Source organism: Passer montanus, unplaced genomic scaffold (assembly GCF_014805655.1).
Source record: "Passer montanus isolate IOZ18808 unplaced genomic scaffold, ASM1480565v1 scaffold82, whole genome shotgun sequence".
Lineage (NCBI taxonomy): Eukaryota > Metazoa > Chordata > Aves > Passeriformes > Passeridae > Passer > Passer montanus.
The window spans coordinates 1235493-1262856 of record NW_024373479.1 but is presented as its reverse complement, the minus strand read 5'-3'; the positions used below and the strand labels follow the sequence as shown (position 1 = coordinate 1262856).

Sequence of the window (27364 nt, the reverse complement as noted above, 5' to 3'; positions counted from 1 at the left end):
TGCTCTTTTCACCTACGAGGCTATTCTTGGGACTGAAGTCACCTGCAGTGGTTTTATAACTGGAGGCTGGAAGAACATCTCATGTAACTTAAAGCATTAGGGAAAAAAAGGGCAATGAAAATAAAACTGAATTGAAATGAAGTCTCAGTGTTCAAGTTCAGACAGCTTGGGCAAGTGAGAGGCAGGACAGTAGTTGGTGAAGGTCAGTGGACCTTGACCAAGTACTTCAGTGTGCAAGGCTGCAGAAAGTCGAATATGTAGAGAGTAGCATGAAATTCTGACCCCCAATGGACTCAAATGTGTAAAAATTTGCATTTAATGTGTTGTAGCAAGATTTTCTCTCCAAATCAGACAGAATGACAGAAAACAGATGGAAGAGCCACAACATCTGCAAGAAGCAATCACAGTTAAGCAGCAGAAGGAGATGGAGTGATGTCAGTGCTAGATTTGGATGTTGCTTGCCTGTTTCTGTGTGTACCAGTACTGTGGAAAAGAGAAAACGAGTCATCAATTCCACTTTCTCCTTATTTTACAAACAGCAACTTTTCCATTTACATGTGCAATAGTCAGCAAACTGTGAATTAACATAAATCCTTTTTCAGGAGCTAAAATTGCTGGGAAAAAAATACTGGTGGAGATAACAGGAACTGAAAAGCTCTTGTAACATAAATATCTATTACACTACAGCAAATCTGACAAATGGATCTTGTGTTTGTGTTCTTTTTCAGCACTTCCTAACATCTGAAGGCAGAGATAGAGACATCCAAGAGGTTAAAGCTTTACTGAATAAAGTGAAGCCTTACTTGCCCAAAGCAAGCATTAACCACCTCACCAGTCGTGTGAGGGATCAGGAGGCAGAACTGCAGAGGTTGATCTCCAAATGTCAGAAAAAGGAACAGGAGCTTGGTGCCTCTCTCCAGCAGCTCAGCAGGTAGGGAGCTAATCTTGTGTCTGACATTTTAATCACAAGTGGTATCAGATGATTCATTATTAAACAGCCATAAGGGAATGGCAAGCAACTCTTCTTTTTACAAGAGATGGTATTTTAATCAAATGTTTTGTTATATGTTCCATGTGGATTGTTTTTTCAATTTCATAGCAGACCTGTATTGATACTATGGGCAATTTTATTAACATGAACACAGATAGTTAAAATTAGGCTTCTGTTTAAAATTTTGCTTGATCAGACATATTTCTGTTTTTTTGTTTTAATAACATATGTTATGTTATTTTTATTTTTAATAACATATTATTTTTTCATAAATTAGGCTTCTGTTTAAAATTTTGCTTGATCAGACATATTTCTGGGGTTTTTTTAAAATAACATATGTTATGTTATTTTTATTTTTAATAACATTTTTTCAGTAAAATCCTGCTGGCAGCAGGTTTTAGCCACATGATGCCTCTTATTTTGACCTAAGTCTCTGTTTGTACCTTCTTTAGCCTTGAAGAAAGCAGCATGGCCTTGCAAGAATGGCTCTCTGCTCAGGAGGAAAAAGTAAAAGAGATCAATAAAGATGATAGAGAACTTGAAGATGTCTATAAAACATTATTAATGCAGAGGTATTGGGTTTTTTGGTCTTTTTCTAAGAACTGTCTTCTGAACAAGATTGTTCCATGTTGTTACAACAAACAGATGTTGATTAATTTTTTTATTTTTCAGGAAACCATTTGACTCTCTGGCTCAGCTGTCAAATTCCTTGGGGGAGGCTGGGCTGACAGGATATGAAACCCTTTCAGAAGCCAGTAATCTTATTAGCAGGTACCATGCTCTGACAACACGTGTGAGTGAAATGGCAGGGAATACTGAGAGACTTCCAGTGGAAGGACAGAATTTTGAAGACCTTGCCCAGGATGTTTCTTGCTGGATCAAAAAGCTTGAGGAGGCTCTTAATAAAATGAGTTCACAAGGAAGTGAGTTGCCATCAGATGAAAGGATTAATCAGATAAAGGTACTGTGTTAAATATATTCCTTTTTCACCTTCCACCTCAAGCTAATGCTTGATGAGTCAGTACCTCCTGAAAGATACTGCCACTGCTCATAGCCTGTAGCTTTGTCACTTGAGCTTTTTTTTAATTTGTCAGCACAATATGAGTTCCTTTTTGTAGAGAATAATTAATAAGTCAGCTTAATTATCCCAGACTTTGAAAATTAGATGATCTATCTGTTTATGTGTCAGCTATGTAATATATTAGAAGAAGACTTGAACAGAAGTGTGAAAAGTATGAAAAAAATAATGGAATAATAGTAATATCTTTTATTTTGTAACCAAAAATAATGGTATATGCACTGCTTCTGCTTCTTGTTTAATACAGGAAATCACAAGTCTCAGAGAGGAAGGCGAGGCCAAAATACAGAGCATGGTGGCTGTAGGAGACACTGTATTGAGAAATGAGAAAAATAAGAAGCCAGAGGTTCAGCAGACTATTTCTGAGCTCCAGAAAAAGTGGGAAAACCTCTGTCAGCTGGCCACTGAATATAGCAGGTAATGTGAAATTTGTCAAGAGGCATTAGAGATCACTTAGTGCTGTACTGATTTTTTTCTCTTCTTCTGCCATCCATTCAATTTACTTTCTGTTCTTTGGGAGTAGAATGAGTTACCCACAAAAACACTTGTATTTCTGCAGAGTTGTGGAGGGGCAGGTCACAGTTTGGCCTGAATGGCCAGGTGGGGATTAGCCAGAGATACTTTCTGGTGGGGCCATGAACAGCCAGAGAATCTTCTGTGTCCTTTTACTGAGCTCTCAGTAAAAACAGCACAAGGTGGAGTGTTGGCTGTGTTGGATCCAGCACAGCAGAATGCAGAGCTGTTCACACAGTTAGACAGGAGAGGAGGTGCTCTGCATGCCTGAAGAGACGCTCAGGACCTTGCAGGATCAGGCTTGTGAGCAGCAGATGCACCACAGGAGCAACAGCAGTGAGGAGCTGGAATGGGGAGCTTGGTGCAAGAACACTTCATGTATGTGAGGCTCTGCTTTATTTATTTGCCAAAAAATATGAATCTTGAGGGACAGAACCCAAACCAATGAAGCTTTGCTTTTGTCTTCAATTATCCTGCTGTACTTTACAGAATTATATCCAGACTGTTTATTTGGATTTGTTTGTGTGGGATCATATTTTCCAATGTTGGCATTTAAGTTCCATCTGGAAGATATCTGAGCTCCATCACTAAATGTGAACATACAAATGTTACTTCTGTCTCATTGCACACTTCCTGTGGACAAATGCAACCTGTTCACTTGCAGCAGATCAGCATGCATGCTTATAAAGCACACAAAGACAAATCCAGTGTAAAGGTCAGGCAAGTAATCACTGGATTGGACTCACATACCCCATATTGTGTGTGCTGGTTTTGTTGTCTGTATCTCTAAAACACTCCCCCGCCCAACTAAATGTGATGTATTTCTTCTACAGAACATTCCCTTTCAGGAGGCTGTCATGGGAAGTCAAGGAAAGCAGATTCACTACCATATTTTATTTTTAAACCATATTGTAGTTGTTTTAACAGAATTTCTGCTGCAGTGAAGAGCAGAAGCATACAGAGCATGAGCATCACATCTCAGATGCTAGAAACTGTGGGTTTATAGGTTAAGGTTTAAGAGAGTCACTTGTCCTGCATTTAAGTCCAGTTCATCTGCAATAACTTCAGTGTTTTTCATCATCTTGAAAACTCCAGTCTGATCAGTAATTTAAAATCTGGAGAAAAAAGGATTCAGTACACTCAAGTTCGTTCTAATGTTTGACTTGTTCACACTTTGTAATTTTCTAGGTAATCAATATATTTGGGTTTTTTAAACACTATTAAACACAGCATTTTTTTCTTAGCCCTCAAGAGCAACTTCAGTGCAACAGGGAGCAATATGAGCAAAGCAAAGAAGATCTGAAACAGGCTCTAATGGAACTGGAGAAACAGCAACAGGAGATTTTTGCTCTTCAGCCTGGTTTGGAGGAGAAGCAAGCTCAGCTGGCAAACTATGCTGACCTCCTGCAGAAAACAGAAGCCTTGACTTCCCAATTTAGCAAATTCAAGAGCCAGAAGGAGCATCTACAGGGTCACACTGTTGATCCCTGCTTCACAGAGGCAGAATGGTCAGAATTAAAGCACCAACATGAAAATCTGCTCAGCCAGCTCCAGGTTGGGACCTCATTCTCTTTCCTTTCCTGTTGGTTGCAGTTCTCACTGTTCAGCTGTGGTATCATCCAGGTGGGAAGGTTTTGGGTAAAGCTGGGAGTGGAGGAAGTTCCTCTGAAAAAGGGCAGGGAATATCTCCCTCTCTCTCTCTGAGGGATAAATACTAAAACAAATGAGACCAAAGTAAATGTGAAGAACATTTTGTACCTGTATAAACAGATTTGTATAGCTGTAATATGAAGCATGTGCTCTTACATTCTTCAAGCCACAGTAGCTTTTCTTCCTTTTGGAAGCATGAATTTTGAAAACATCTGAAAGATTCTTTTCCAACATCTTGCTTTTTCTTGGTTTCACCTAATGTAGTGCAAATTGCATTTGTACCCTCTGTGGCATTCTGTCTCTAATGTTTCATCCATCTTAAGAGAAAACATCCTTTTTACAAGTACATTTATATGAAATGCCAACCCTTCTACTTCCTGCTCTGCTATTCACAAAAATTTTGTTCACGATGGAGTCCATGATGTGCTGGGAAGAGAGCAAGATGGTTTTGTGTTTAACCTGTGGTTAGCCAGGTATTTTATGGGAAACAAGCAAGTTTGTTGTGCTGATGAGGTCCTGAAAAAGTTGTAATAGTCTGTGGATGATTGTTTGAGATAATGGTGGAATAATCCTAGAAACTCCTTGTTTCTAGACCATCATGCAGACATTGGAAAGCCCTGTTCAAGAGCACCAGCAGGTTCAGGATATGACAAGAGACCTGAGCACTGAGCTGGAAACTGTCTCTGAGAAGCTTGCTGAGTGTGATGGTCCATTAATGGAAGAACCATCAGCTGAGCAAAGTCAGTTGAAATCACAGGTATGTTGCAGTTTCTGCATTATGGAGCCCATCACATTTGTAAAAGAGAACTGCTCATGGTGTCAAACTGAAAAGCTATGAAACTTTTCTGAAATAAAAACTGTAATGTTCCTTTCTTGAGGTAATTGTAGGACTCAAACCACTCTTAATGCACTGGGAGGACCTTTACTATTGGCTGAACTGAAGTTCAAGCATGCAGTTTGGTTGGTTAGGATTTTTGGTCTTTTCCTCTCAAGGCATAATGAGGAAAGAGATTATTGAATTTGGTATTAGTGAGTGTCTTTAATTTAGCCAGTGTGGAAATTAAAAAAAACCCCAAAACCTCAGTGAGCCAAGTTCATTTTTAAGAAGTGCCCTTCATGCATAAGTAGACATTGTTCTGGTCTTTGGCAGAGTGGAAATCAGTCTTGTAGCTGTGAGCATAGAGAGCTGCTGTAAGCTGAAATCATAGCTCAGATATGGATCACTGCAATTCCCTGTCCTTCAGAACTTGCTATACCTCTAAGAAGGAAAAAGGACTAGGAGAGGAGGTGAGGGAGGAATTACCTGTTCAGAACTTGGATCATTGTGTACCACCCTGTGTGCTATGGGATTATTTTATCACTGTAATGCTTTTAGTTTCAGGTGTTCTCTGTGCATAAAAATGGAAAATGAAATTACTGGTTTGGTAATTGACTTTCTGCAGCAAATAGGTCTGCGTGTACCTTTCAACACAGTTTGTTGTTCAAAGCGAGTATTTATGATTTTAGAGGTTGACTTTAGATGTTAACATTAGGTATATTGAGTGAAGATACTTTTCAAATAAAATGTTTTCTTCGTGTTCAAAGGAACAACAGGGACCTCTTAGCCGATGTGAAGACACGGCAAAGAAAAGTTTGGTTTTAGAAGAAACTGTTAAACAAAACAGCTCTTCACCAGAACAGGAGTTTATTAAGGATGAGATGGAAACACTTCAGAGTGAACACAAAGAAAAACTGGAAGACAGACTTGAAAATGTCAAACAAAAGAAGGAGGACATTTCCAGTGAAGCCCTTGAGTTAAAAGATGAGTTTGGTAATGAAGTCCAAAAGGAAGATAAGGCAGATACAATGCTGAAGAGAGAGACACAAATCACTTCTGATACTCCAATCTCTGCAGAGGAGACCCCCACAGCAGTGGAGCTGAGGGAGCCTTTGGAAATGAGTGATGTGAGTTTATTTGTTGACAGTAACAACAATGGAAAGCTGGCTAAAGAGACATCTCAGATGTCCTCTGTGTATTGTATCCTTAATTTCACTTAAGTTAAGCCACCTGTAAATACAAGTGTATAAATCAAAGAAGTGGAAGGAACTCTCATAACTTTTTATAGCAAGTCTGTAACAAGCCAATAACAGCAGTTTTCCTTTTAATACAATTCCATTTAAATGCATGTAACTTTCTCTTGCCACTTACTAGAGCAGGTATCCTTAGTCAGGACACAGAGACAAATTGTAGAGATGGGAAAACTGCAGATGAACCTCTCTGCCTAAGAGCTTTGAGAGCTTCTCTTAAACCAGAGAGACTTGTTTAGAGCTGCAGCACAGTGTTTGTTCTGTTTGTTTTCAGAGAGGATAATTTTTACCATTCAGAGATTTGATGTTAAAATACAATGTTTATGGTAACACAAGCAGATTTTCTTTTCTATCATTTCCCTTAGGGTCAAGATGTAAATGGAAATATGTCTGAGAAAGAGAGGCAGAACGCTCCAGTTTTGGAGGAAAGCAGTGTACTGTCAGACAGCCCATTACAGGATATCCATCATGGCAAGGACAGACTGGGGCAGGCTGTTCAGGTACCTGAAAAATGTGTTTTAATATAAGTCAGTGTATATGTGTGTGTGTGTGTCTGTGTTCATTAGAAATCCATATGTAATTCCTTAACATTTCTTGGCTTATGGAGGCATGTTTTCCTTATCTGATGAAAGGAATGATAAATTATGTTTTCTCAAAATCATCCCCTCAGCCTTGCTCGTGTGAAGAGTGCAAGAGATCAAAGTGATGGTCTCTGCAAATCACCAGAGTTTGGACCCACTTTGTCCATGATGCAAAATCTACCTGTGATTTCCTAAAATCCATCACAGAATGGTTTGGGTTGGAAAGGGTGCTAAAGTTCCTCTAGTTCCAACACCCTGCCAAGGCCAGGGACACCTTCCACTAGACCAGGTTGCTTGAAGCCCTGTCCAGCTTGGCTTTGAACACTCCCAGGAATGAGGAATTTAAGAGGTTTCATCACTGCAGGTAATGAGAGGTCACTAGCCTGGAACTGCTGATTTTTATGGAACCTCAGGACAGTGTATTGACACTGTAAATTACTTGTAAAAATGTAAATGTGTGCAATGCTGAGGAAGTGATTTGGAGTACTCCCTCATTGACCTGACCATGGAGAGATGGCCATCAGAATTACAGTGGAAACTGTCCATAGTGGGATTTCTGGAGAAGATGCAAGCTCAATAGTTACCAAATGTGTCTAATCAGAAACTTCTAGAAGCATATTAACAATCATGGGGGCACTTATTCCTGTTTACCCTGTCCTGAAACTGTATCAGAGTGGGTAAGATCCCCCTCTGGGATGGCAAACTGATCCAAGCAGGGGCTTCCAGCTCTCTGGGTTTGGATTACCTCAGCCTTTTCCTTCATTCATTAAGCAAAATGAAGATAGAGCAGACAGATTGTGGAGTGGGAAGTTTCTTAGCAAATTTTGTGCTGTGACTTTCACTGATTGTAAACATTTTGCATTTTTCAAATGAGGAGGAGGCTGATAAGGAGAACCCAGACATGGGCAGAGCTGACAGGTCCCAAGAGGATGTTCTGGACAGTGCAGTTCTGGGTGGTGAAGCAGAACTGGAAAGACATCTGGATGGTGTTGGTATTGAAGGTGATGAATCTAGGAAAAAAATCCATCCAGCACAGGTAACTGGTCCTGAGCTTACACCAGAGGGATCAAATTTGAGGGTGTATGTATCCAGTTTAGTTGCTGTGGGGATGATATTACTAATAAATGAGTGAGAAAAGCCTCAAGTTTACACTGAGCTACTGTAGTCTGATGTGATACTTAGTATGTGGTCACTCAATTCTTTCCTGTAGATTTAAAATTAGTATAGAGAGAAGTTTTTTTCTTTAGTGGTTGGCTGAGGATCATTCCAAGGGATATTGCATTCCAAGTCACCTGGATGTATTGTGAAATCTGCTGACCATTTTGCCTGAATGCTATTGTTGTGCTTGACTTGCTTTCTAGATTTCTTATTTACATATTTACTTTGCATGTGTGAGGCTGCATTTGAGATGCTGTGCCCTCTGTGGTGCACCCTGGTACAAGGGGAATTTTGACACCAGAGCAGTGTTTAGGAGCTGGAGCCAGAGTGAGTGGGAAGAGGCCAAGTTCCTGTTGGAGATGAAAATGCTGCCAGGGGTCTTGTTGCTATCATCCCCTCCCTGGAGAGGAGAGGTGTTATAGAGCCAGACACTTTTCAGAATTTCAGTTTTAGCAAACTCTGTGTGATACTGAAACCTCCATCCAGCAAATCTCCAGGTTACCCACGGGACTATCCTGCCTGGGTTTCTGAACAGACACTCTCTGTCTACAGTACAAGTCCTCAGAAAAAAGCTAAACTTTTAAAAAATGCATTCAAGGCTGTGTCCAGGGACACATAATTCAAGGTCCCTGCTTAGAATAATGAAATATGAACAGTGTAGGTCAGAACACTTGTAATTTATTCTAAAAATTTATAACAAAATTACAGCACTGCTTCTTGTAAGTGGTTTCCTTTGCAATAACCTTGCTCACAGTAAATTATGAGGTGTAATTATGGTTTTCCTCATCTACCTATAATTATGGGCTTCATAACTTTCTCATCTCAAGCACTGTAATTACTACTCAGCAGGTTTGATTAGAGCTTTTTGATTACTGGTTTCTTTTGTTTTTCTTACACCAAAAGGAGGATCCTAAAGATGTTGAGAATCAGTCATATAGAGAAGATGGGGGACAGGTTCAACAGAAGCTGTGCCTGAAAGGTCAGGTCCTGGAATCTGCAGCAGCTGAGAAAGATGGTCTGGGATCAAATCCCCCAGTTCCTGCACATGAGGTAACCCTGTTATTTCAAGCGAAATGTGCCAGTTGTTCAATTTTTGTTTCAATGTGGGCCTCAGCTGAAGTTGTTTTAAAAGAAGAGACAATTACTCATATCAAAATCAAGACCATTGCATATAGATTTTATTTATGTCCATGATAGTTCTGAACTTCATCCAAAGTACTTGCCACATCATAATTTTCCGTGGGTCTGTTCAAAAGAGAGTTCACCCCAGTTTTCAGAGCCATCATAATCAGTCCTTATGATATTTAGAGTTTCTCTTCAAACTGTTAATCAACACAAACTTTGTTCCATGTTATTACAGTCAGCTATGATAGCTTTGCCATCGTGAGGAAGGCAGATCAGAGAACTGAAATCCAAGGGTGATCCAGCATAAGAAAATAAATGAAATAAAGTAGAGAAAGGAGAAGGGATTAAAGTTGAATTAATGACAAGTTACATTACTGAATGACTTTACTATGTCCATTATTCTTTAAGAGTAAAGGAGTTATATCACAAGTGACTGTTGGACACCATATTCTAAATTTGAAGGTAGGGCTAATCTAATCTTCCTGGTAAATCTGTAGGCAGGTCCACAGCTGGCCTGTCTGTGGCCAGGTCTTACCTGGATCTTGCACATCTGCAAAATCTCCCAAAATCCCAACTCTTGGGACTTGGAAGAAGTCCCTGTGGACTGGAAGCTAGCAGTGTTATTTCAATTTACAAAAAGGTTGTGAGGGAAGATCCAGTGAACTACAGACTTGTTAGACTAACCTCTGTTCCTGGGAAAATTATGGAGGTCATGCTGTGTACTACTGAAAGGCATTTCAGGAACAATGCAATCATCATAAAATCATTTAGATAGAAAAAGACTTCAAAGACCATCAAGTCCAATTATTAACCCAGCACCAAGCTCACCACTAAAACATGTCCCCAAGTGCCACAGGGACACATCTTTTAAATCCCTCCAGGGATGGAGACCCACCACTGCCCTGGGCAGCCTGTTCCAGTGCCTGACCACCCTTTCAGTGAAGGAACCTTTCCTGAAATCCAGTCTAAACCTCCACTGCACAGCTTCAGGCCATTTCTTCCTCTCCTGTCACTTGTTACCTGGGAAAAGAGACCAACCCCACTTGGCTACAGTGTCCTGAAAGGGAGTTTGTAAAGAGTGATAATGTCTCCTCTGAGCCTTCTCTTCTCCAGGCTGAGCAACCCCAGACTTGTGCTCCAGACCCTTCCCAGCTCCACTGCCCTTCCCTGGACACACTCCAGAACCTCAATGTCTTTCATGTAGTGAGGGGCCTGAAACTGGACACAGAATTTGAGGTGCAGCCTCCCCTGTCTGTATCCATGGAGGCAGTGCCACAGTGTGCAATGAGAACATCACACAAACAAGCAAAACAAGTACACAGCAAGGTTTTTCTAAAAGTCAAAACACTTCTCTGTGTCTTTTGATGTGTTGATATTTCAATCTGGTGAAGTGGATTTCCTCCTTTCTGTGTGATAGCTTAGCTGATTTTTAATGCTTACTTCAGTTCTATGGCACTCCAAAGTCTCTTGAGATTAAATCTTATGTCTGAATTGATACAACTGTTATGGTTATGTACACAGAGAAATTGAAAAGTTCTCCAACTGACTACTTCATGAGTGGCCTCTTCAGTTTTGACTGAAAATAACCAAGAGTTCAAATGAAGAGAACAATTCTTCTCTGAGAATTTGTACTATGTGCTGTATCTTTCCCACACTTGAAAGCAGGTATATTTTGCATAGCTCATGACCCACGAAGGGACAGATGACAGCGACAGTTTACAGTGCTTCTAGTAAAAAACAGTGTCTAAAGTAGCAATACATGAAGTTTATCAGACAAGAATTTTTATACTGTTGCTGATTTTAGATGTTAGTAACATGGAGAGGCTCACACTGCAGTAATATCCGGGTATTTGTATGCATTCACTCATGTAAATTTTATACATGGAACAGATCCTCAGTTAGAGACAGGTACTGGAGAAGGGAAATGCAGAAAGATTTTTAAGGGATCATCACATGATCCAGCTAGCCTGTGACCTTTCATTTCTGATGCTGTCTGCAATAGCTGAAGGTGATGTTAAACCTGGGCCCAGCCCAAGTGACTTGTCCTTCTGTCGTGGGAATCACAGGCAGTGCCAGGGACTGGCTCTGGAGCCTCCTGATCCTGCCCACCCTGACTGAGACATGACTCCCTCCTGCTCACATCTTACCCCAGATTTTGGATAGCACTTGTGACAGTCATGGCCCTGTGTCACAGCCAGGCTGCTTCATGCATGAGTTGCCCTGTGAGGACAAGCTGAAGAGGTGTCCTGGTGAAGGACACAGCAGGGGTGTCAGGGCAGGTGCTGAGCAGAAGGAATGTGCGTGTGAGGAGAGGATAAAGTTCTGTAAATATGTAAGGAAGAGAGGGAGAAGACACAACAGACCTGTGAATTTATCAGGAGCAGAGGTGGGTGCAGGGAGGATGTTATCTGAAGGTGAGGATGCCACAGTTTCACTAGAAATGATGGGCAGAGATTTCAAAGCTATCTGAGCAGTGCTGGCAGGATGGGGTGACTGCAGAGGTGGGGAACAGTGATGGACTTTCCAGTTTCTGGGTCCTGATTGATCCACAGAGGCTATGGGGGAAACCACAGCAGGATTTAACAACCCCAGCATGGCTTAAACACGTGAAGCAAAGTGCTGCAGTCAGAAAACTTACTGGTTTAGACCCTTCAGAAATAAGAATCTTGTTTTGTGTTGTAGGACACAGGTGCAGAAGTGGTTGTCCAGAAGGAACTATTTCCCGGAGTGCAAGTAAACAATGAATATTTTGAAGAGGAACAAAAGGTCAATGAGCTGAAAAATGAAGTGGCTGAACTGGATATGGTGCTTATAAATGAGCAACTAAAAGAGCTGGAGGTATGGAAACTGCAAACCATTCCTCATTTTTAATGTAGTGGTACACTTGCAGAATTGTGGTTCACTTGGGCAAATCAAAGCTGTTGCCCATAGCCTTATCTGAGTTTTAACTGCACAATTATTCAGTTTGTCTGCAAACATCATGCCTTGATGCATGTCCATGTAAATCCCATAGTTTGTACTGCTCTTCCAGTGTGCAGTGATACACCTGGGATTGCTTCCATGATGTGCTCCTTTGCCTGTGGATGAGCAGGAATATGTTTGTAGGTGAATCAGTATTTAGCTGTATTTCGTGTTGAAAACTGAGAGTCCTTAAGATCATCCTTTAATCCTCTCTCTCTCTGTGTTGGGCTTGATTGTAGAATTTAAAAACTGAGCTGGAAACGTGGAAAGCAAAGTCTCTGTGCCATGGTGAAGAAGCAATTCCCAATGGAACAGGATCAAACAGAGCAGAGCTGCAAACCATGGAGCCCTGCTGGGACAGGCTGCTCCAGGAACTGGAAGCTGTTAAGGCAGTGAAGCATCAACAGTGCTGTTTAATTAATGAATATCAGAAAAATCTTTTGGCTGCACAGTCCTCCATGAAAAATTTGTCAACAGAAAAAGATAACATAAAAATGTAAGTATAGTGGAGGGGTTTGGTTAAGAGGTTGCAGAACAAATATGGTTCTATGCTGAATTTTGTGACATGCTTCAGTAATGCTCAGACAAGAGTATGGAGTTAATATCCATTTCAAGAGAACTCTTAGGGGTTTGTAAGTTTGTGAACAGAGTTAAGCAGAAGAATTTCTGGTGGCTCTCTGCTATCCTTAAACAACATCTTCTCTCTTTATTCTTTAGGCAAAACCAAGAAGTAGTTGCTGGGCTAAAAACCTACGAAAATCCATCTTAAAATATATTTTTTGAAAATGTGGCAGATGTAAAATTCTCATTTTTCTTTAGGGACTCATTAATTCTAGTTTTTTTCTGAATTAAATATCTCTTTATTCTGAAAACTAATACTTGATAGGAAAAATTCCATGGCAGTAAGTCTACATTACCAATTCAGAAGTAACCAATGCACAAAAAATACTTACTGTGTTTTGTGAATTAGTCTTCAAAACACAGAGCTAGTTTGCATGGTAATGTACCAAAATAATTTGAAAACATTTAAAACTTATGAAATTGTTAATTTACAGCAAAGAGATTTAAAAAATATAATAAAAATCCATCTGCTAAATGTATTTTAGGGGGGCATTTTAAAATACTCCTGGAAATAAAAGATAAGTAGATTCATTTGGAAGAGTTTACCTTGCATGAATGGAAATTTCTCAGTTTTTTATAACCAAGTTTTATCTTCATTGTCAACCAGAAGTTACTATAAAGTGTTGTTAATTCACTTAGAGAACAGTGTGCTGATTTTTAAAATGAGGGCTACATTCTATATTAGTAGACACTGCAGTTTTAGGTGATGTTAAACCTAAAACTAGACAGAACATATAGTAGAACATATCTTTTTTGCACAGATATATGTGAATAGTGAGTGCTTTATAGATGTGCAAGAAATAACAATACTGCAGGGTTGGTTAGGGAATTCCTAAGAGAACATTGAGAGGTAGATGTGATTAAGCGAGTAAAATTAGTGAATTGCGCTCTAAACAATGAAATTTGTTTAAAAAAAAGTCTCTGTATAAGGAGATTTCATTATTTTTAAACACTACTCATGTTTTTGCCAGGGGTCCTATGAACAACACAGTTCTTCTGGAGAAAATTAAGGCATGCATAGAGTCCTTACGGAAAGAAAGAGATGTCTTAAACCAGTTGCAAAGTCAGCAGGAAGTTTTATCTCAGCATTTGACATGCATGGATAAAGTGTTGACAGAGAGCCAAATGAGGCAGCTGGAGCACTGGTGGCAGCACATGGAACAAGCAGTGCAAAAGAAACATGATCAGGTTGTGGCAGAAATTGATGAATTTAACCTGCTTATGAATAAAGCACGGGATTTTCAGAGGCTGATACAAGAACAGTATTTGCAAGCAGAGTTACATTCCTCAGCTGCAGGAAAAGCCAAAGACCCTCTCATTTGGACCACAGAGCTACAGGACATTAAACATGGTCTTTCTCTATTAAAAAGGAGGATTGAGCTGCAGATGAAAAGAATTTGGAGTGATCAAGAGAAGGTGGCTTTGGAAAACTCTATACAGGATTTGCAGAGCAAATTGGAAGCATTATCAGCACAAAAAACTCCTCAAGAGGATATTCAGACCACTGGTCCTGCTCTCATGAAACATGAAATGATGAAGAGGCTGAAAGAAAATATTTCCTGGGTCAAAGATTCACTGTCCCACCTTGACCAGAAAGCTGCACTTTTCCCCAGTGATGTCAAATCACAGATCAGAAATTGTCAGCTTATGAACACAGACATCCTGAACAGAGAACCTGTGATTGTATCTCTGGATTATGGGCTCCAGCACATCCTTCCCAGCTTGGAGCCAGAGGAGGTCTCTGATATAACCTTCCTTTTACAAACACTGAAGAGCTCATACAAGGCTCTTGTTTTAAAATCTGCTCAAAGATTGCAGCACTTGGAGCTGCAGCTGGAGGAGAGGCAAAGACTCACTGCAGAAATAGACAAAGTTCACTCTGAGCTTCGCAAAGCTGAGCTGATGGCCAGGCCTGACCCAAACCAAAACAGCACCTGCTCAGAGCTGGTGAGCCAGCAAGCCATTCTAAAGGAGATGCTAAAGGACATACAGGAAATAGAAGGGCTTATCTCATCCCACTGTAAAGAGAGTCAGGTCACAGCTGGGCAGCTGAGCCTGTCTGAACAGCTCTTCTTGATTGATCAGTTAAGAAGTCTGAAGAATAGAGCAAGGAAGACACAGAGGCAAATTCAAAGTAAACTTCATGAAGTAGAACAAAAGACAGCTGTCTCCAGAGAGTTTGCTGAAGGAATAGCTTCATTGCAGCAGGATCTTGATGACCTGCAGGATGGTGAAATGAACCTGAAAGATGATGAATCAGTAGGTGCCAAGCAGGGACTGAAGGACAAATGCAAAGTACTGAAAGAAAAACTGTTAGCTTTTCAGTCAAGTTTGTCACAAGTAATGAAGTACAAGGAAATATTTGAATGTGTAGGTCTGAAATGGGACTCGCTGCAGTTGGATGAATTGCAAACTAAATTTTCTAAAATTAAAAATAAAATCAAAGAGAAAATAATACACTTGGAAAATATAGTTAGGGAATGGGATAAGATTCAAGGATTGCTAGATGAAATCCAGACTGTGACATCCACTGTAAGAAAAGAAGCTAATATCCTAAATGATAGTTCCAGCTCTTCTCCTGCTGAGAATGTCATATCTGCACAGATTCTATTGCAGGCAGTTCAACAAATCTTGTACTTAACCCAGGAGGCAGCAAATCAAATAAACGAAAATGAGGTCTTTGATACATCATTCAAAGAATCCAAGAGGAAAGAAATAAAGAGCCTGGAGAAAAACGTTGAAGAATTAAAGCAGTTTCTTCAAAACTTGGTCTCTGGGCTACAGAATGTAAACAAAGAAGGTAGCCAGGATGAAGTAGAAAATATATTCCACATCATAAGGCATATTCAATTAGAACTCCAGCAGCCACTTGTGATAGACATAAATACAATGCAGGATGAAAAGCTGCGATGGGAAGCAATTCAGAATATGATGGAAGGAAAGTTTTCTGCTCTTAAATGTATAATGGAAAAAGAGAGGGAAAAACAAGAAGAGAAATCTCCTGCTGCTGCTATAGAAATAAAGTCAGAGACACTTCAAGGCTGTGAAGCACAACTGAAGGCAGACATTGCTGCCCGTGTTGTAAGTATATTTAATGAAAGTGAAGTATTGACATATGCCTTTCCCCAATAATTAGTCTGTGACTGTGGCATTTTTATTTTCGTGACTCACATCCTGATTTATTCTAACGCCTGAATTGGCCTGTGATCATCTCCACATTGGTGGATAGGATGGGAATAGTGACAGAAACTAAGGATACAAAGAAAGTTGTGTTCACTTTGATTGTAGTCAATCAGTGAGGATTAGCACAAGAAAAGAATGGTAAAGAGGAGGAAGGAAAAGGCTTTGTTGAAATATTCAGCTGAAGAGAGACTGGGTGCAGTCATCTTGTGAGGCAACATTTTCAATAGTGACAATGATAAAAAATCCAAGCACCTTGTATCTACAATAAAGAGAAGCTTTAGCAGTTGGGAGTGATCAAGAGGATTGGTGAACATAATTCCTGTTCTGAGGGCAATAAACACATGGGTTACAGCACAGCTCTGTGACTACATAAGTAGCAAATGTGTTTGCCACATGTCCTCCCTCACTTCCTCAGCCAAGTGAAAAATTTTAAGGCCATGTGGTGATCCAGAGGAGCACAACAGTCTTATTTTATTGTTCCTTTCTCTTTTTAATGCTTTCAGAATGCTCTGGAGGAGGCGTGTAAGGCTGGTGAGCTTTACACCAAGGCCCTTCAGAGGACTGCCAGGTTCCTGGAGGACTGTGAAGCTCCAGCCCAAGCTGCTGCTGCAGAGCTCTGTAGCTCAGTGGAGATTTGTCAGACTCCACACTGGAAAGAGGAAGAGTTCAACTCTGCAAAGGCTGACTTAGAAAACCTGCACTCCAGGCTGAAAAACCTAGTGAAGCCAGAAGACACAGTGTGTCTGGAAAATGCTGCAAGAGAACTGATGGAAAGGAGCTTGGCATTAAGGAAGAAGGCTCAAAGAAAGGAAGCTGATGAGCAGAGGTGGGTTTAAGAGATCTCCATAGATCTTGTTCCTTATTGTGAGAAACTTGACCAAAAATAAATCCATTGTTTCTGCTCTGATAGAAATTCGGGTAGTCAGAAATTCCAGCAGCATTCCTGTTGTTCTCAGGTGTGGTTGTTAAGGAAGGAAAATTTCCAGACAATAGCCATATTGCTACTAATTTACAGTGCAGTCACTTCTTGTATATTCCAAAATATGTGGCTTGAATGAGGGTCATAGAGTGCCAGAATCAGAAGAAAACACATTTCTGGTCTCTTGTGCAGTGCTGGTGGAGGTTGGAGTAGTTTTCTGAGGGTCCCTAATTCATGTTTTTCATAGGCTGTTCTGATGGCTTGGGAAAGGAAAACCCAAACAAGGCAGAGGCTGTAGTTTCCTTTTCAGGTACAGAAGAAATCTGGAGGGCCTTCAGATACATGCATAGAAAAAGTTTGGGAGAGTAAAGGATTTTTAAACTGCTTGATCATGATCCAGTGATCAGTACCTCAGGTATAAAACCTGAAGTGTTTAACAAATGCTAATTCACAATAACTTGCAAAACAGGACTAGAAATTTTAAAACTTTTATTCTGTTGGTCCTTATGGTTGGAGAGAGAAACAACAACAATAAATTTTAATTGATCCATTCATTGTTTCATGCAGGTATTTTGAAAAACACCAAAGCTACGCAGAAACCAAAGATAAAGTATGTGATAATCTTAAGAAGCTGGAAAAGATGCTTAGACAGTCTTTGTCTAAGATTCCAATGTCTTATAAAGAAGCTTTGGAGCATTTGGAAGAAAGCAAGGTAAGAAAGGCTCTGAAGAACTAGAAAAGCTCATGCAAAACTAATGCAGCTATGAATACCATGTGACATCATAGTAGGGAGAAGTAGAATTTTTATCCTATATTTATGTATATGTAAAACCACAGAATATATTGATATATTTATATACTTGTTAAAATACCTGGTATAATAGATCATGTGAAATGAGTATATCTTATTGCTGTAGAAACAAGACATTTTATTTGCTGCATCTTTCTCTACAGTCTTAGCCAACAGAATTCCCTCATTATAATCATATTTTACCAGCTCAGTGGAGTGATTGCCATTTTCCTAGAGGATCCTAATCATGTTACTGAATACTTCATGAGTACTCCTGACTATAGCATTTTATTTATTGATGTGTTTGTTTTTCCTGTAAGATTTTAGTCTCCAGCATTGACTCTGCTGAAGAGGATCTGGTGAAGCTGAGGCAGATCTCTGGAGAGATGATGAGGTTATGCAGAGGAAGTGACAGGGCCCTGGGCAGGATTGTTACAGTGCTGTGGGAAAACTGGCTGGGTTTGCTTGAGGCAGCCAAAGGGCTGGAAATGACCTGTGAAGAACTAAAGCAGGAATGGAAATTCATCAATGAAGAGGTGAGTTTCTCAGCATCTGTAAGTTTGGGGGGTGGAGATGGGACTGTGAGTAAAATGGCCTGTAAAGGGCTGAGATCAGGGCAGAACATCATTTCCCACCCGCTGCTCAGTTACCCCACCCTTTCTTGAACCCAGAGTCAGAAAAGGTGGGGATATTTATTCAGTCCTCTGAACCCAGAGCAGCTCTGCCCAGGGTTATGTGTTTTGTTAAATCAACCTCGAGGTTTTGTCACACTTCAAAGGTTCAAGTTCTGACTGTGTAATTCCTGGTAGTCAGTCACCCATGTGAGTAAATGAATAATGTAACTTCAGCTGGTGGAACAAAAAAAGCACTTTATCTAATGCTCTACCTTGGTGTTTACCTAGCTGGAACGAGAAACAATAATTCTTGATAAGCTCCAGGAAGAACAGCCAGAAAGCCTTAAAGAGAAGGAAAAGGCCACCAGAGAGGAGCTGGTGGAGTTACTTGATTTTGTGAACTCATTTGAAGAAAACATCAGCCAGCAACAGCTCCTCTTACTCTTGCTTCTTCACCGGATAAGAAACATCCTGAATGCACCTGAAGATGCTGAGGGGGAAGCTGCCCTCCCTGCCTTGTCTGAGATAAAGGCAATGCAGGAGCGCTGTAAGAAGTAAGTGGTGTGAAACTTGTGTTGAAGGTATGAGAGGACTATTCACAAGCACAGGGTTTTACTGGATATCAAAGAATATATGAAAGCTGTCATGCACTTAAAAGCACAATAAATGCTCTCCTGGGTCAGACCAATGCTTCATCTCACCCTTCTGCTGTCTCCAGGGTGGGCATTGGGGAATGTTTAGAGAGCAGACCTCAGCCAGGCCATATGCTTTGTGGGCTGCAGTTTGTTTTCAAATGCAGTAGGAGTCAAGGAACAATAGTCAGTTTTAGAGGTTCCAAGTGCTTGTGATTTTTAAGATTTTCCGCTTTTAGCAAAATCAGACCTTGTGTATTTTGCAGCAATGCAACTTTCATCTGAGTGCCACTGTCTAAAATTCTCCCCAAATGTTTTTTTACAAATCTGATTATTGTATTCATCCGTCTCTGGGTTTGCTTTTGAAAATGGTAATATTTGTGAACAATATCTGCTCTGCAAGAATCTTCAGACTGAGAACCCCGACCTCTGCTATGTTCTCTGGTTTGGTCTTCCAAATTGCACTATCTGAGGACTCACTTTAAAGAAACTGAGATAAAGTGACATAAAACTCAGGTTTAATAGCAGAAGAACCCCCTAAATTACAGACAAATGTGGTTCTGGATATATACCTCCATAATATCTGTGTTAAGCATGCTCTTTGCTGCTACTTAGAGTCTAAAACAATATATTCTTTCTGGTCATCTTGCATAGGTTGTACAAAAAAGCTCAAGACCATAAAGATTCTGTGAAAGCTGAGATTCAAGAGAGAAACAAGGTCACTGAAGAAATAAGTGCTGTGACAAATGCATTACAGAACGCTGCATCTGTGCTATTGCAGGATGCTGATGGAAAGGCAGAACAGCTGGAGGTTGGTAACAGCTCTAAACCCATGAGCCAGCATTGCTGTGGTGGGACCTTGGATTTGTCTAAAAGGGCTGGTTTTCTATTTAAAATTATTTAGAATTAGAAGGTAGAATTGTGCCTGCTTTTTTACTGAGTTCTTTGTGTCCAGAAGGAGATTTTCCTACTGCAGGTGCTTTATGCCTGCTCTTTTCCCTCATATCCAAACTTTGCTACTCTGAGCACCTAAAACTCACCCAAAAGTGAGTTAAGACCTTGTTCCTGTTTCTAACAGCAATGACACAAGTAAATGCTATCAGCAGTCCCATCAAATGATCTCTTTTTAGCAGTATGTCACAGCAGGCCTGTTCCTTTAGAAAGGATTGAGCTGAAAGGATTGAAGAATTCATTAATTTTACATAGTCCAAACACAGTTAAGCCAAAATCTGCAGGGCAATTTCATCCCTTACTTCCAAAGAAAATCTAGTTCCTATGAAATTTATAGCATTAGTCAGGACTCCACTGCACCTATTGAGTGGAAATAGCTATTTCATTTTGAGATGACAAACCTGATTTGGCTTGGCAAAAGTTTTAAGTTCTCCTACACGGATGAAAAGGGGGAAGAGTTATTATATCATCCCTTAGGAGAAAATTGGGAGGGTTTTGATAGGTACCTGCTTTCCAGCTGAATAATCTGTGAAATGTGAACATGCAGTAATACACAGAAACCAGTTTACAGGGACGTGCTTTGGTTTGGAGACAAGAGTTGTAACTGATTCCTTCCAGTTCAGGTCAGGGAATCTCTGAACTCCCATAAATATTGGCACAATCTTAATTGGGCCATTTGACAACAGCAGCCTTCTCCCTGAGAGAATGAGGCACGCAGCTGTTTCATGGTTTTGAGGGCTTGAGTTTTTGTAATATCAGACCCAGTTGTTGTGGGATGACGGGAAATAAATCAATCTCAGTGACTTACATATTTCTTCTGTCTGTGGTATTTGTGTGAAGAAAAAGATTCCCAGGTGAAGACTATGAATTAGTGGATTACCATTACTCCTGACTGAAAAAGCAAAGGCAGTTAATTTTAGTGTCTTTCATTGCCTGGTAGGAGGCTTGGACAATTTTTCCCCAATAACTTGAGTTTATATTTGAGTTTCTCAAACAGCTGAGCACGAGGGAAAGGAACCATAAAGCCAGCAAACAGAACATTCCAACTTGAAACTCTAGAAAACCTTCCAAACAAATAAATTTCTTCATTCTTCCTGCAGGAGGACTTAGCTTGGGTTTTATTTCTAGGCCACAGGCTGTAGAGAGTTGTTCAAGTTTCTTTTATCTCATAAAACCTACATTCTTTGTGCAGAACTGGAAACTACTGTTTTGAGAGGAGCCTGCTGTGCTGCTCTGCGTAATTGCCTGAAAGCAGACACTTCAGCCTGAAACCTGTTGCTTTTTGTAGCCTTTGTCTTGTTTATAATAATGAAGGGATGGACGTTGGCTATTAAACTCTTTGAAAGGGAAAAATGCACTTTTGGCAAAAGGGAGAGCACAAAGGTTAACATTTAATCATAGGAGCTCTTGAGATGGTCCCTTTGCTGTGGCTGTCAATGAACATCAGTGCGTCACTTCCCCAGCATGGAGCAGTATCAGGTTTAATTAATTCTTACAGATTGAAAAGCATCATTTCATTAAATGAGCCAGTATTGCTTAGAGTTTATCTGCTCGCAGAGGTGAATCAAATCAGGTTTGATATCACAAACCAAATTTTTCCAAACCATAATCATGGTAGGAAATATAAAACACATTACGTATGTGTGTATATGCACATATATGAGTACATATACACACATGCACTCAGTAAAAACTGGGTAAAACTGCTGAAGTTACTCTTCATTTTGTAGGAGCTTCAGAGTGTGATTGGCAGAGAGAGTCAAGCTCTGGAGGATATCATGGAGAAACTTCGGATCAAGTATTCTGAAATGTACACAATAGTCCCTGCAGAGATCCAGACACAGCTGGAGGACTGCAAGAAGGTATTGCACGACCTAGAAGAGAAGGTAACTGTTGATGTGGTTTTCATATTCATCTATTTGCAATGTATAAATCATTCCTCATGCTTAGGCCTCTATTTTTAGGATAATCTTATGATAAGCAATGTCAATATAACATTTTTATTTTTTTAAATTAAAAATGGACGTGGCAGAATCGTTAGCAATGATTTTTAATGTTATATGGATGCTGCTTCTATCCAATCTGACTCTTAAACTGGGAACTAATAGTCAAAAGTTGATTGCAAAGTTTGCATAACTTAAATGAAAAAATATTTTCAGAACTAGGTTAGACAAGTGCTTTGAAACAGGATTTTTTAAAAATGCAATTTGCACATGTGATAGGGTATCATGACATGGCTCTTTTTACCACCTCTGAAAACATGGTCACCTTCCTTTAAAATTGGGGACTTTAAATAACTGAATCCCACTGCATCAGATTTTTGCAATATATTCCATCTACAAGGGATATAAGCAGTTAGCTGAAAGCAAAATTAAGGAAAAACTGAGTAATACTCTCAGTTTGGGGTCAAATTTTTAGCCTGATACAATTACCATCATTGTTACTTACTCATTTGTGTTATTTTAAAAATGAAAAAAACCCCTTTCAGTTCTCATATTTCAGAAATAATAATGTTCAATCCTAATTTTTAAGGTTAAATCTCAGTTAATTTGATACAGTTTGAAAGTTTAATAAACCAGTTTTGAAATCCAGTTACTTTTCAGTGTCTATCAAATTACTCATTTTATGTTACGTAAAATATTAAGCAGCATATTAACTAAACCTTATGAGTTCTAATTTGGTTAACTTTTTGGTTTCTCTTTCAAAATGGGACTAGTCTTTTCAGAACCAACAACTGGGAGGAGAGAGGGACAGCAAAACAGTGTTTATGCTTTGGGGTTTTTTTGTTGTTTACTGTTTCATTTACCAAGATATAAAAGCACACGTTACCTGTTGGAGTGAAAGAACTGGTCCTGGAAGCTAGGTAACATTTGCTTTTCATATTTAAGTATTGGAAAACATTATAAATTACCTTGGAATTTTTCAAAATGCATTTAGGAAACAAAAAAAATCATGGTGGAACTGGAGGTCAGTTCAGTTACATATTAGGAGATACCAGCATGTGTTAAATTGAGTTAAAATAAAAATATTTTAATGTCATTGTGCTTTCTTATAAATCTGCAAACCAAAAACATGAAAATAAATTGTACATTTGATGCCATTAATAATAAATTTTTATCCCAGTAAGAAGTATTGAAATTAAAATCCTGCTTTGCTGATGACCAGAGCATTGACAGACACAGTGTTTTTGTCCAGAAGAAATCAATGAAGTCAGAGCTTGATCTGTTTACTCATTTCCAGCTGTCACACCACTCATACATGATTTTCTTTTGTTTTGGAAGCTGGCACTACAGTTACAGACAATTTTCCATGTTTGGTATATTCCAGAATAGTGGTAATGGTCAAGTGTTTGATGATTACAGCCTGAATTCCTTTTTCCAAAAAGCCTGAGGCACTAAGTGCAGACTGACTTCATAGTTTTTGTGGTATAAGCAGGAATATTTCAGAGGAGCCCTCTAGTTATTTCTGTATATATTTATTTTGATTAATGAAATTTTATCAATACAGCATGTGGATACTTTTTAGAGAGGTTGTGTTGAAATCTCTAAATGATCTTAATAAAATTAAGAAATTAGTAGATAATTTATTAACTAAAAGTGGTTTAATTCCTCATCCCACAACAAGGATAAAGTATTTCAGTACTAGGAGCTTCAAACTAAAATAACTATTAAATTAAAAATCTTTGACATCAAGGCAACATGAAACTGTTCAGTGTGCATTTCCCCATAAATCCTAGGGCTGCAGCAGACAAAGAGTTTACCACAATTTAATGATATCCTGGTGCTTGGCTGACCCTGGCAGCCAGCAGGATTTAGTGAGAAAAGATGTCACTTTTGGGCAAGATCAAGGACTTTTCTCATCCCTGCACTTCATCTAGTCCCTAGTAACCTGGTAGCTTATGCTGTGTTGCTCAGTCCTGTGCTCAGGCAATTACTCAGCTTCAGCTTTGAGAGTTTTTCTCTTTCCACAGAAAATCAGGCTCTCTAGTGCACCAATTTTTCATTTCTGTGGAGTCCTGCAGAGTGAAATAAAGTTCCTCAGACCTTTCTATTTTGGTGATAAATCTCCAAGTTTATATTGAGAAATTGGCTGTGCATTGATGCACTTGGATATTCCCTGATTTGTTACATGGAAGTCACTGCTGTCAGCTGAGAAATAAAGGTGTCATTCTGGCTTTCTTACAGCATAAATCCAAATGTGACCCTTGTCACCATGCAGCATGAGCAGCCTCTGTCAGAGGTGGGAGCAGGGTGAAGCAGAGCACCCAGGGAGCTGCAGTGCCTCAGTGCTTCTTTCCTCAGGGATTGCTTTTCTGAGCCAGGCACTTCTTAATGAGAGCAAATTAGTGAACAACGTGTAGATGTTGAACCTGCTCATGTTAATGCTTCTCCCTGCAAGTGTAGCTCCATTCCAGTGTTTTTAACTGACTTGTCAAGAGAAACAAAAAAGAATTGGAATATTTATGGTAAGGTGGTACACAGAAACAAGCAGATCTTTGTAATCTCCCCCATTGTTTTCTCTTTGCTCTGTCAGGTTAGCTCTGAAATCTTGCAGAACTCTCCTCAGTATGTGCTGAAAAGAAAAGCAGAAACTATTAACAATGGCCTTCAAGCTATTGAAAAGATGTTACAACAGAAGAGTGAAAACATTGCAAAAGCCAAAGAAGTTCAGAAGGTAATCTTGCCAAAAAAATAATCTGTGGGTGTTAAAAGATTTTTGGTTGTTTTTACAGAGCCTAATTTAGCATAAAGTGGTCTTCCATTCATTTTATGTCTGTAAAAGGAGAAGTACAAGCAAGCGTTTAACTGGTGGATGTTTATCAATTCTTTCTCACAGGAAAATCCATGCTTTTTTCAACTGTGAATCACACCAGTAGATGCAAAGTGTTCTGTTCTCATCATGTCTGTTCTGAAACCTTTGCAATTCATGTCCCACATGAAGAACAATTAATGCTGCTATCTTTGAGCCTCGTGTTCTATTTCATTTCCCTTCTCTCCACATGCAGCAAATCTGGGATATGCTGGACCTGTGGCATTACAAACTGAATGAGCTGGATGCAGAAGTGCAGGATATAGTGGAGCAGAACTCCTGCCATGCACAGGAGCTGATGGACATCCTGGTGGCCCCCCTGCAGCAGTACCAGCAGGTCTCACAGCGTGCTGAGCGCAGAACTGCCATTCTCAACAAGGTACCTGCACATGGAACAGCTTTTTAAAAATCCAATCCTGTTGGAAAAGAGAGGCTGAGGGCTTTGCTTCAAACATCACCAGAGGCTGTGAAATTAATAGAATCACTAGCCTGCTGTGGGAAGGCTGATTGTAGCTGGGGTTTCTGGAGGGGCTATCCCAAAGGACTGGATCAAGCCATGGCTGAGGGGTTTGTATGGGGAATTCTTGCCCCTGGGTGGGTGTTGAGGTGGTTCTATCACTCTGCTAATGGGTCTATTAAAGTGCCATTGCCATATAAATTGTGACAGTGCCCCCATGAAATGTAAACATGCCAGCACCACAATTACTTTGGTGAGAGGGGATAGCCTGAAATCATTAAACTTTTTCAGAAAAATGGTTTTTATTTCACCATGCTAATTTAATTGACCATGATGCAAATGCATGCTGTTTTTTTAAATCTTGTTCATAGATGCATTTATCTTAGACAATGAAGCAATTACGTGTGGCTTTCTGTAAAATTCTGTCATTTCCTAGGCCACCAGCAAGATGGAGGAATATAAGGAGCACTTAAAGAATGTGAAAGATTGGATAGAAAGCACCAACAGTTTGTTAAGAGCTGATGCTCAGCACGACTCTGCAAAAAGCTTACACAAATATACTGATGACCTCCAGGTAAGAGTTGATGAAGATAAATGCTCCTTTTGGCACTTGTTGCTCTGTTAAGATGCAGTTTTCCATTCTTAATTGTTACTGACATAAGTAATTTACCATTTTCAGTAAATCCTTTAAGTGAAAAATAGCTATAGTTTATAGTCATGAAATACATGTTTTTAGTGCTGGACACACCTATCTTGTGGAAGTGCTGAACTGTTGTACAATTTCCAGAAATGTGTGATTGTCTTCTGTAGCCCTGCTGAGTGGCTATGGTCAGTTTTTACTGCCTGCATATATAAGATTCTTTCTATATTGTATGTGAGCCAAAAAGGCAAAGTGCTTGTTTATTGATGTCTGTGTGTTAGATGGAAACTTTGAAGTGAGTTGTGGTTTGGAAGGCTGTGCTCACTGTTTTTTGAAGGTAATTCTGATTGATAATTTCAAAAATTGCATGTTTGTAATATTACAGGGAAGATTAAGGCCAGTGCCAAAAAACAATTCTGACAATTTTGTACTTAAAATTCAAGTTTTCTGTGCATCCACTGCTTGGCTTAGACCAAGTGAGAAAGCTGGTGTTCTAAACATAAGTTTTTGTAGTAAGACTAGTAAGAATTCTTGACAGGAAGTAGCTGGTCATTCTGGGCTGATATGTTGCAAAAGCATGTGGCCACAATGGGGAGAGAATGTGATTTCCAAAACCCATGAATGGTTTTTGTGGCAAAAACTTATTGTCTCCTGTGCTTGTGAAATGGAATGTTTTGTTTGTCCTGGGCTGTGAAACCAGTGGGTTTGGAAATGCACCCTGGGCTTGCCTTAGAGTGGAAACACACATTCAGTCCTTTCCTTCACACACCACCCAGACAAATGGATCATTTCTTGCTGCCCTCACTGTTCTTCATGACAGTGTTCACTGCAGTTCCTCCAGTTCATTGCAGGGGAAGAGACTTCACATCCCACACAACTGGCCTGATACTTTTTGGAGCATTTTGTTCCTTCTAATCCTTACCTCTATAACTTTAATGTTCAGCAGTGATGTATCAAACTTAACTCCTATTTTGTCTCCAGATGGCTTTGGAAGACTCAGAGCAAAAGCAAAATCTTCTGCATGGTATCTTCATGGAGCTGGAGGAGCTGTCACCTGTCTTTGAGACTGACAGTGTAATGCAACAGCTGAATGAAATAGATGTTCAAGTAGCAGCTTTACAGCATGAGATTGCAGAGATTCTTCCACAAATCCTGCATGTGGCTGATGTAAGTCTGGGTGACCCAGAAGTGCCTTTTATCAGAGCTTCATCATATGTTAGGAAATGCAGATTGTATCACCTGCTTGGAAAACAGGGTGTAGTGCTGGGTGTTGTAGGTGTGCCAAGCAAGGAAATTAATTGTTTGGAAACAAAACTTCAGAAGGCACTTGGTAACTAATTAAGCTGTAAAGTTTGGGATTAGCACAGGAGGTAGGAGGAAAGGCTGGGAGCCTGGGTCAGTTCAGCCCAGAGAAGCTTGGGGTGAGAGGTTGATACTGCCTGCTGCTGTTTGCTGCTCCATGATGGGAGATGACAGCCAGGAATGGTCCAAGCTCTTCTTGGGGTGTTCAGTAACAGACCCCAAGTGTAACAAAGGAAATTACATTTATATAATAGGAAGAATTTTAATTTTGTTTTATTTTTTAATTTATTTGTTTTTTAGTGAAATTGGTCAAACACTAGAT

The 27364-nt window shown here is 39.7% G+C and overlaps 1 protein-coding gene across 1 annotated transcript in view; it reads left to right on the top strand.

Annotated features, from left to right (window-relative positions):
• SYNE2 (spectrin repeat containing nuclear envelope protein 2) overlaps positions 1 to 27364 on the top strand; it is a 160885-nt gene that overhangs the window by 46449 nt on the left and 87072 nt on the right. The window contains exons 37-59 of the mRNA XM_039733084.1: positions 729 to 931; positions 1444 to 1563; positions 1664 to 1952; positions 2317 to 2486; positions 3827 to 4136; positions 4825 to 4989; positions 5817 to 6176; positions 6665 to 6799; positions 7755 to 7916; positions 8942 to 9088; positions 11846 to 12001; positions 12364 to 12620; positions 13717 to 15826; positions 16432 to 16754; positions 17415 to 17559; positions 17958 to 18173; positions 18540 to 18805; positions 19538 to 19694; positions 21565 to 21720; positions 24368 to 24508; positions 24840 to 25022; positions 25537 to 25674; positions 26722 to 26907. Coding sequence (XP_039589018.1) covers positions 729 to 931; positions 1444 to 1563; positions 1664 to 1952; positions 2317 to 2486; positions 3827 to 4136; positions 4825 to 4989; positions 5817 to 6176; positions 6665 to 6799; positions 7755 to 7916; positions 8942 to 9088; positions 11846 to 12001; positions 12364 to 12620; positions 13717 to 15826; positions 16432 to 16754; positions 17415 to 17559; positions 17958 to 18173; positions 18540 to 18805; positions 19538 to 19694; positions 21565 to 21720; positions 24368 to 24508; positions 24840 to 25022; positions 25537 to 25674; positions 26722 to 26907 — 6495 coding nt within the window. The remainder of the gene's footprint in view (positions 1 to 728; positions 932 to 1443; positions 1564 to 1663; positions 1953 to 2316; positions 2487 to 3826; positions 4137 to 4824; positions 4990 to 5816; positions 6177 to 6664; positions 6800 to 7754; positions 7917 to 8941; positions 9089 to 11845; positions 12002 to 12363; positions 12621 to 13716; positions 15827 to 16431; positions 16755 to 17414; positions 17560 to 17957; positions 18174 to 18539; positions 18806 to 19537; positions 19695 to 21564; positions 21721 to 24367; positions 24509 to 24839; positions 25023 to 25536; positions 25675 to 26721; positions 26908 to 27364) is intronic.